Genomic DNA, 10,000 nt, shown 5'->3' with positions numbered 1-10,000 from the left:
GAGAAATAAGAAGGAGAGAGAGAGAGATATATATAAAGAAGATATATCTGTGTCTCACCTCGTTGTCGGTGCCCACGTCGATGACGACAGGCAGGCATCTCTCGGGGCGGATCCCAGCACAGGCAGTGTAGAGACACAGCTTCCCCACCGGGATCCCCATCCCAAACACCCCCAGGTCCCCCAGACCCAGGATACGCTCCCCATCCGTCACCACCACCGCCTGGGGAGAGAGGCAGGCAGGGAGGGGATGAGAGGGGAGGAGCTTGGTCTCAGAAACACATACTGATTGGTGTCAGTGGAGGGGGTGTTGGGGTGTGGAGGTGGGTGGAGGGGGCAGGAGCAGAGCTCACCGCTACGTTGGTCTCCGGCCAGTTGTCCAGGATGGAGCGGATGTGTCCTCGATCCAGGATGGAGATAAACAGACCTCTGAAGGAGAGAGAGAGAGGCACAGAGAGAGGGAGAATGGGTTTAATTAGCAGAACAGCTGGATACAGAGCAAGTTGAGGAGCAGGAGGAAGAGCAGGATGGAGGTACAATAGAAAACGAGAGGAGAAAGGAGGGAGGTGGAGGTCTTACTTGGGCCTCCTGAAGATGTGTCCGTACTGAGTGCAGGCCAGGCCCACAGTGGGGGTGTACACGATGGGCATCAGGTCCTCTATGTCCTCCATCAACACCCGGTAGAACAGCCTCTCATTCCTCTCCTGGATCCCCATCAGGTAGATGTATCTGGGGGGGGGCAGTGGGGAAGGGTTAGGGTTAGGGTTAGGGGGGGCAGTGGGGAAGGGTTAGGGTTAGGGGGGGGGCAGTGGGGAAGGGTTAGGGTTAGGGGGGGGCAGTGGGGAAGGGTTAGGGGGGTTAGGGTTAGGGGGGGCAGTGGGGAAGGGTTAGGGTTAGGGGGGGGCAGTGGGGAAGGGTTAGGGTTAGGGGGGGGCAGTGGGGAAGGACAAATACCAAATCCAATTACTAAATGGTAACAACCATGTTGACAAGGGAGCTGATGAATGAATGAGTGAAGGAGCAGGTGGATGGAGGGGTGAGGGGGCAGGTGGATGGAGGGGTGAGGGGGCAGGTGGATGGAGGGGTGAGGGGGCAGGTGGATGGAGGGGTGAGGGGGCAGGTGGATGGAGGGGTGAGGGGGCAGGTGGATGGAGGGGTGAGGGGGCAGGTGGATGGAGGGGTGAGGGGGCAGGTGGATGGAGGGGTGAGGGGGCAGGTGTATGAAGGGGTGAGGGGGCAGGTGTATGAAGGGGTGAGGGGGCAGGCTGACTTCTCCAGGGGGTCGGTCATCTTCTTGAGGTTCCTCTGGAAGCGCATGGCCTGGATGTCCTGGCTCTCCACCTTGGGGGGCAGCAGGCCCTGGATCCCCAGCATCTGACGCTCAGGCAGGCTGAAGGCCATGCCCTGAGGGGGGGGAGGGGGGAGAGAGAGACATAGAGGGGGGAGAGAGAGGGGGAGAGAGAGGGGGGGGGAGAGGGGGGGGAGAGAAAGAGAAAGGGAGAAAGAGGGGGGAGAGAGAGAGACAGAGAGAAGGGAGGAGATAGAGGGGAGGGGGAGAGAGGGGGAGAGAGGGGGGGGGGGAGGGGGAGAGAGAGGGGGGGGGAGAGGGGGGGGGTAGAGAAAGAGAGAGGGAGAAAGAGGGGGGAGAGAGAGACACAGAGAGAAGGGGAGGAGATAGAGGGGAGGGGGAGAGAAAAAAGATGAGTTTGTTTCAAGGACGGGACAGTTGCTGTCAACTCTGATCAGCATCATCACCAATAGTATGTGTGTGTGTGTGTGTGGGGGGGGAATAAACAGAAGCTGTTTGTTTATGTATGCCTGTGTGTGTGTGTGTGTGCTCACATGACAGTTCTTATTCTCAGTATTGGGACGAGGGTGTGAAATGAGATAGTGTGTGTGTTCCCTCTCTTACATGTCAAAGGTGGGAGGCCCGGGGGAGGAGGGGGGAGACAGGAGGGGGGGAAAGGGGAGACAGGAGGGAGGGAAAGGGGAGACAGGAGGGAGGGTCTCTTTAAGAAGCCAATAAGGACAAACCTAGAGAGAAACACCCCTCACAAGGGGGGAGAGAGGGGGAGAGAGGGGGGAGAGAGGAGGAGGGGAGGAGAAGTACAGGGCATGTGCATCTACAGCCTTGAGGTCCATTCTACTGGAGTGTGTGAGTGAGAGTAAGAGTGAGTGTGTGTGTGTGTGTGTACGCCTATGGAAGCTGAACAGGCACACATATGGATGTCATTACATTCCAAGAGAGAAAACGAGAGAGAGAGATACAGTGAGAGAGAGAGAGAGAGAGAGAGAGAGAGACAGTGAGAGAGAGAGATACAGTGAGAGTGAGAGAGAGAGAGAGAGAGAGAGAGATTGGGGGGTTCTATAATGCATCTCTCCCCCCCTCCACCCTTTGAGTGCCACTTTCTGCTGAGTCATTCGACAGTCCTGCCTTGAAGACCTCCACACAGCCAGCCAGCCAGCCTGCCAGCCAGCCAGCCAGCCAGCCAGCCAGCCAGCCTGCCAGCCAGCCAGCCAGCCAGCCTGCCAGCCTGCCAGCCTGCCAGCCAGCCTGCCAGCCAGCCAGCCTGCCAGCCAGCCTGCCAGCCACACAGCCAGCCTGCCAGCCTGCCAGCCAGCCAGCCAGCCAGCCAGCCAGCCAGCCAGCCTGCCAGCGAGCCTGCCAGCCTGCCAGCCAGCCTGCCAGCGAGCCTGCCAGCGAGCCTGCCAGCCTGCCAGCCAGCCTGCCAGCCAGCCAGCCTGCCAGCGAGCCTGCCAGCCTGCCAGCCAGCCTGCCAGCCAGCCTGCCAGCCAGCCTGCCAGCGAGCCTGCCAGCCAGCCAGCCAGCCAGCCTGCCAGCCAGCCTGCCAGCCTGCCAGCCAGCCAGCCAGCCAGCCAGCCAGCCTGCCAGCGAGCCTGCCAGCCTGCCAGCCAGCCTGCCAGCCAGCCTGCCAGCGAGCCTGCCAGCCTGCCAGCCAGCCTGCCAGCGAGCCTGCCAGCCAGCCTGCCAGCGAGCCTGCCAGCCTGCCAGCCAGCCTGCCAGCCAGCCTGCCAGCCAGCCTGCCAGCGAGCCTGCCAGCCTGCCAGCCTGCCAGCCAGCCTGCCAGCGAGCCTGCCAGCCAGCCAGCCTGCCAGCGAGCCTGCCAGCGAGCCTGCCAGCCTGCCAGCCAGCCTGCCAGCCAGCGCACACACAAACACCAGTGTAGCATAGTGAACATAAGAGCTGCCCTTCTCCTTGGTGTGCATCCTGTGTGTGTGTGTGTATCCTGTGTGTTTGTGTGTATCCTGTGTGTGTGTGTGTGTCTCACCTTGTTGGTGCGTGGGTTGAGCATGAGGGGCTTGCCCTTCTCCTTGGTGTGCAGCCAGCGAGCAGTGCGGCTGCATGGGCGCAGACACGCCCTCAGTCTGGACAGCATGGCGGTAGGGGTCAAGGGTCAGGAGGCGGGGTCAAGGGTCAGGAGGCGGGGTCAGGGTCTGGAAGAAATGTCACAGATGTTGTTATATTCAATGTACTATTTCAGTGATCGGGTCATACTGTTGACCAGACACGGTTCAGAAGCCTGGTAACAAAAACACAAATATTGACTGCTTTCTCCCCATATCAAACTGTTCCCACAGCTAGGATTTACACCTGGTGTTGGCCCTCTCTAAAACTGCCTGTGAGCAGGTCACCTTGACCCTGCGGGGTCAAAGGATAGAGGTCTAACTCAGCTGCAGAAGCCCTATTTATGGGCAGGCAGGGTGCCTGGGGTCAGGGGGTCAGGAGGTATTTAGGGTGCCTAGAGAGTGTTCCCTGGGTTACTGCAGGTCTATACTATACTATCTATTACTGACTGTTTTTTTAGGCAGACAGACAAACAGACAGACAGGCAGACAGACAGACAGACAGACAGACAGACAGACAGGCAGACAGACAGACAGACAGACAGACAGACAGACAGACAGACAGACAGGCAGGCAGGCAGGCAGGCAGACAGACAGATGAAGGATTACAGCTGATGACAGCAACCGGGAATCTGTAATCTGAAGAGAAGAAAGTAATTTACTGTCTAATCTACAGCACTGGAAAGATTTTCCTAATCCCTCTTTAAAAGAAACACTGTAAATAAAAGCAGCAATCGTGTGTTGAGTCATCGTTGAGTCATCGTATTTTGAACCAGGAAGTGAAAAGCAGAAACACCAAGCCTGACTCATGCCTATTCAAGGTGAGTTTGATTTATTCCTCTGGAAACCAGCTCAAACACATTGACAGTACAATTGAACAATAACATGCCTGTTATTGTGTCAGCGGGTCTGTAAATGATAAACAAGCCCCCTTCTCCCTCTCGCCCACGACCTCCATCCCATTCTCCCCAGCTGTACTGTACTAGCCCTGGCCCACACATTATTATGGCAGGCACGTCATGCATGACTAACACCGGGGTCAGCTGGCTCGCTGATATGGCAAGGGAAGGATGAGAGAGAGAGAGGGGGAGAGAGAGAGAGGAGGGGGAGAGAGAGAGGGGGGGAGAGAGAGAGGAGGGGGGAGAGAGGGGGGGGGGGAGAGAGGGGGGGGGGACAGTGACAGAGAGGGTGGGAGAGAGGCGACAGAGAGAGAGAGAGAGAGAGAGAGAGAGAGAGAGAGAGAGAGAGAGAGAGAGAGAGAGAGAGAGAGAGAGAGACTGTCTCTGTTATCGGCAGTGTTCTACACCTGCAGAGTCAAACCTTCAACCAATCATGTGACTGTGACATTCAGCACCAGAACACTGGTCAGACACACAGAGGAGAGAACCAGGAAGTGCACATATCGCTGACAGGCAGATTGGGCTGTTTACAGAACAGAAACCAGCTGAACAGAAGCTAGCTATTGCACGCAAAGGATTTGTTTGGCGAATGGACGACTCAATACTGTGTTTTGTGGAGACGAGAACTATGTTGCTACTAGTAGACACATGGTATTTGGCAAGCAACAACGAGTCTAGCTAGTGGTCTCATATGAGTGTGCAAGTTGACTTTGATTTTGCTGAGAGAGCTTATTAATGACTGGCTGTACATAAGGTAGGGATGTGAAATCACTCCACAAACAGGACAGCCACACCCAATCTCCATAACCAGTCCATTCATTCTTTCCTTATGAACACAACACACTCATTCATTCTCTCTCTCCATCATCTTTCTCTCTCTCTAACTCCCTTACCCATATCTTCTCCTCCAGTATCTCTCCTTCTCTTTCAGTGTCTCTCTCTCTCTGTCTGTGTGTGTGTGTGTGTGTGTGTGTGTGTGTGTGTGTGTGTGTGTGTGTGTGTGTGTGTGTGTGTGTGTGAATTATGATGATGGTATTGTAACTAGTATTGTTTTATCACTGTACTTTACAGGGTGCAGAGTGCACAATAGGCATGTACACGTGATACAGACCTTTGAGTGTTGAGCGTTTTGACAGGCTCTTGTAATAACTATATCAACACACTAACCGGTGTGGCAAGAAACTAAACAACATTTTCAAAGCTTGTAGAACCCCTTTCCCTTGTTCGCTCTCTTTTTCTCACGCACAAACTGTTTCTCAATATTTTTATCACACACATCCGTTATCAGTCACCGTCTTTGTCACACTCACTGTCGCTACGGCAAACACCGTCTCAGTTAAACATACTTCCACATTCTCTCTGCTCCAAACTCGCCCTCAAGATCCATCCTTTGGAAGTCTAAATTGTAGGCCTACCTGCTGTATGAAATTAGGTAGTTTCTCAACAAACAAAAAATATCTTACAGCCTAACTTGTTGCTAGCTCCTTCTACGGAACACTATGTGACCTTCTATCTATGACATTTCAAACAGTTATTTTTGGCCCAATGTTGACTGGTAACCAAATCTACACTGGGGGCTCCGGCTTGCCGTTTAAAATACCGTTGGTAGTATTATGAAAACATCCTGCACAACAATATAATTTTAAGAAAATTAAAAGCCACGAAATGCATGGTTCGATTAGTTGAAATAGTATTGCAGGTGACACTGTTAATGTAGAGGATGAGAGTAGCTAAGCTGCTAGCACGCACCAAGCGGCACATTCTAGGACATTCATCCGATCCATGTTAGACGACACTTAAGCCTTTGTTAAACACATAACCCGTGCTGGTATGCAATCATCATCCTCCTCCTCATCACCATCAATACTGACATCCTGTCATATTAGTTGAAGGCAAGCGGTCGCTAACTATAGCTAGCTGGCTAACTAGATGTACGCAGACAGTTATGGAGCTAAGCAGCTAGCTAGTACAGTTTGCTTGAATTCAGCCTTCAATCATTTGCATTCGTCTGAATGCCTTGATAGCTATTGGAAATTCTTAAATAAAGAAAATTATCATCAATAAAGATAGCAATATGGCATCTTACCTCTGCTCAAAAGATTAAAAAAGAGTAGTCTATTTATTACAAAATGCAGTTAAAAGGCATAGTATTACAGACATGTACAGTGTGGTTTCATCTGCCTCCGCTTCTCACCGGCGTGTTTTTTTGACAGTAGTGAAATATGAAGGCTGAGAAGGGGGTTGCCAAGTTCTCAGTACCATCCCTCTATTAGAGTGTCTTCAACCTTCCATAAAATAAGAATTGGTTCAAAGCAGTTCTATGAAGATTTTTTTCCCATTCAACCAATTAAAAAGAAAACTCTTAAGAGACATACTACTTTGTTACATAAATCCGTCTCGAAGTGGCGCACAGGTTCGTATCTGACAAATGCAGTGGTCTTACCTGGTCTTCTGGGCCCACTGTCCTGTGTGTAGATGTTTTCCAGCTCCAACACACCTCAATCAAATGCATGGTTGTTATCTATCTATAGCTTCTGTAGAGTAGGCTGCATAAGTGTATCTTCTGTACTCAAAACACCATCTTTTCCACTAACTGCAGATGACAAGTGTTCAGAAGTTAAATAAATCTTCACCCGAGGCATTTTGTAGTAGATTTTTTATTATTGATCAGCACAACTGGTACTGCAAAAAAAACGGTTGGTTTCAGTGGTAAGGTCATAGGTCATGTTTACACACAGCGTGCGACAAAACCAGAAAAAAAATCATACGGATAAGATGGCGAATGGTCAACAAATATATTAAATTTAAACATCGCGATCCTAAATAATTTCGATTGCGTTCAATTCATGCACAACCACAACAACTACTGTATGTTACATTCGGCAAGCTGGAAGCACTAAAATGTACTAAGGATGTACATAGGATTCTTGGTTGTAAGGAAACTGCACTCGTATAAACCAGGCTGGGCCTCTCAATAATTATTATTGCCGACGACTGTATTGTTGTATCTGTATACTGCAATGAGAGGCTAGCCCAGATAGCTGCAAGTGGAGAGAGAGTGTGTGTGTGTGTGTGTACCGTACATGTTTGTGTGCAGATGTGTGTGTGTGTGTGTGTGTGTGTGTGTGTGTACCGTACATGTTTGTGTGCAGATGTGTATGTGTGTCCAGTTCTAGGTAAGTGCAAAACTGATGTGCTTCATTATCTCGTTATTGTTTGCTACTAAGACGAGATAATTCTGTCGATGTTTTCATCACAGTCCCCCATGACAAAACGTCTGCATCATTTACAAGGTTCTTTCCTAGAAACAGCCCATATAGCGTATTCCTCTGCATGTCGTCAATAACTCATCACTGGAAGAAGGTGATCATCAAGCTATCACTGATCTGCATGTAGTTCACAACATCCCACAACCTCATGTAATCAACAAAAGTCATGAACTTTGAACTCCTTCTGTTCGTACCCAGGGGGGAATTGGATTTGCAGCAAGGTTGAAAGTTAAGTAGTTCAGGCTGGATAAGCATGTCTGACTTTCCAGCGCGCCTGTCTACTCTGGGGAGGAGGAGTGTGTCTCTGTATCTGTGTTTCTTTGGGGGATATTTAGGAGGTGGATGTCGAGGTTTGTGTGTGACAGGAGTGAGGAGGCAAATGTAGAGCAAATCACTCTGCCGTAATACCAACACAATATTCAGTTAGAAGACAAACAAAAACTCTGAACGCAAAGAGAATACTGCTAACTGTCACCAAAACTGAAATATTAACATCCGAAAGATGAAACAAAGAAATAGGAAACAGCAGTTATGTCGTCATTACAGCTAAGCAGAGTGGCGGAGGCAGTTATTCACTCAACACACAGAAGAACTGGATTCATTGTTTGGAGTCTCTGTAAATTGAATTGAAATTTGGTCGGGATTGTTTTTGTGAAATATCCCTTCAATGACTGATTTGAAAACAATGGGAAGGATAGGAGATGCAGAATACTTGAACGTTAGATGCTACGACTGTCAGTTATTGAATACATTCGGACTCCAGTCTTCACGATAGAAGGCAACACTCCTCACCCCACCCCTCCTCCTCACCCCACCCCTCCTCCTCACCCCACCCCTCCTCCTCACCCCACCCCTCCTCCTCACCCCACCCCTCCTCCTCTCCCCTCCCCTCCTCCTCTCCCCTCCCCTCCTCACGGCTCAGTTAGTAATTGTTTCAGTGCTTGGGTCTGCTGGTGTTCTTGTAGTGTAAAGTCCCTCTCATGCGAGACAGACTTACATCATATTACTCTTACATATCGTTAAAAACATACAATCATTAGAAGAAGAAAAAAACAAACAATCTTCAGGTTTTGTAGGTGCGATTTGGTCAATGGTCCTCAAGCCTGTCTACCGAGGGTCTATCGACCCTGACCTTACGACCTTACGACCTCTCTGTCCTCCTTCACTGTAGCAGACAGCAGCATCAGCTGGTGTCCCTGTCGGGGTGTTTCCTCCTGCCAGGCGTTTGGTAACTTCACCACAAAAGACGTCTCTCTGCCTCTGAATCAAACATTTAAACAAACTGTATCGATCCAACGGCTGGTATCAGGAGTTGTGTGTCTGGGGGGGCAGGGGGCGTTGTCGGGGAACCCCGTTGATGCCGGTCCGTTTAGACGTTTCCCCGCCTCCCCCCACCTCCTCGCTCCCGCACAGTTTGAGCGCCCGCGAGATGAACATATCCAGGTCAAAGTGCGTCTCCTCACCCTGGGCAGGAAGTGGCCGGGAAGTCGCCTGGAAACAGGAGGAAGAAGGAGGAGAAGAAGAAGGGAAGGGAGGAGGAGATATCAAAGGGGAGGAAGGAGAGGAGGGAAGGAGGAAGGGAAGCGAGTGGGAGGGGGGAGGAGGGCCGGTCTGCTCCTCCTCGTCGAGGCCCTGCGGGGGGCGCAGCACGGGAGAACAGCGCAGGAAGACGGAGGAAGAGGGGGGGAGGTCGGTGGGGGAGAGGGGGAGCGGGGGGAGGAGGGGTACAGGGGCTCCGGGGGGGGGCTGGGGGAATGCAGGCGCGACTGTGTCCTCTCCACCCAGCGGGAGATCTCCTTGAAGAGATCCCCAGTGTGGCCGGAGGGCGGGTCGTCAGCGCCGCCCCCTGCAGGCGGGGAGGGCCGAGGCAGGCTGTTGCGTTTCCAGTGCGACAGGTCCAGGATGAGCTTGGGCTCCGAGTAGTGCTGAGGCTTGCCCTCCCTCCAGGAGATCCTGTCTAGGTAGGAAGGAGAGCCCACCTTGTAGTCACATGACTGACCACAGTCCAGCTCGGCCCCACCCCCTCCAACGCGGTCCAGAGAGGAGTGGGAGTAATCCAGGAAGCGCTCGGCCGAGCTGCTGTGAGAATACTTCCTGGGGTCGACCTGCGCCTCCTCCAGGAGCGTGTGGGAGTCGGCCCGGGGGTCTCGCTGCACCCTCTCCTCCTCCTCCTCCTCTTCTTCCTCCTCCTCGCCACGGGCGGAGGGTCTGTGGCCAGAGAGACATGGTACAGGCTGCTGGGAGCACAGGTCTGAAGACAGACTGCTGTCATACCTGGAGGAGAGGACATGACATGTTACATTTAGACTCGCTACTTTGTTTAATCTGTATCTCGACAGTTGATTGTATTGTATATACACTCACACACACGCACACAGACAGAAAGAGATAATTGGCTGTTAACTGGGCAGGGCTGACATGGAGGGTTGACGAAGGTAATTAGCAGAGCTAACAAGCATCTCTGTACCC

General features: G+C 52.0%; 2 protein-coding genes across 2 annotated transcripts in view; both read right to left on the bottom strand.

The window, feature by feature from the left end:
* The window catches only part of me2 (malic enzyme 2, NAD(+)-dependent, mitochondrial), a 12,985-nt gene extending 6,481 nt beyond the window's left edge, over positions 1 to 6,504 (bottom strand). The window contains exons 1-6 of the mRNA XM_084690805.1: positions 6,349 to 6,504; positions 3,288 to 3,453; positions 1,268 to 1,401; positions 577 to 726; positions 351 to 426; positions 59 to 220 (exon numbers count right to left, since the gene is read on the bottom strand). Of these exons, the coding sequence (XP_084546931.1) occupies positions 59 to 220; positions 351 to 426; positions 577 to 726; positions 1,268 to 1,401; positions 3,288 to 3,395 (630 nt within the window). The 5' untranslated portion in view covers positions 3,396 to 3,453; positions 6,349 to 6,504. The remainder of the gene's footprint in view (positions 1 to 58; positions 221 to 350; positions 427 to 576; positions 727 to 1,267; positions 1,402 to 3,287; positions 3,454 to 6,348) is intronic.
* A 1,906-nt stretch (positions 6,505 to 8,410) lies between these two features.
* The window catches only part of mapk4 (mitogen-activated protein kinase 4), an 11,549-nt gene continuing 9,959 nt past the window's right edge, over positions 8,411 to 10,000 (bottom strand). The window contains 2 exon segments of the mRNA XM_084690804.1: positions 8,411 to 9,249; positions 9,252 to 9,805. Of these exon segments, the coding sequence (XP_084546930.1) occupies positions 8,837 to 9,249; positions 9,252 to 9,805 (967 nt within the window). The 3' untranslated portion in view covers positions 8,411 to 8,836.

This window comes from Hypomesus nipponensis, chromosome 24 (genome assembly GCF_054491055.1).
Source record: "Hypomesus nipponensis isolate SF chromosome 24, ASM5449105v1, whole genome shotgun sequence".
Classification (NCBI taxonomy): Eukaryota; Metazoa; Chordata; class Actinopteri; order Osmeriformes; family Osmeridae; genus Hypomesus; species Hypomesus nipponensis.
This window is presented reverse-complemented; position numbering and strand designations above follow the sequence as displayed.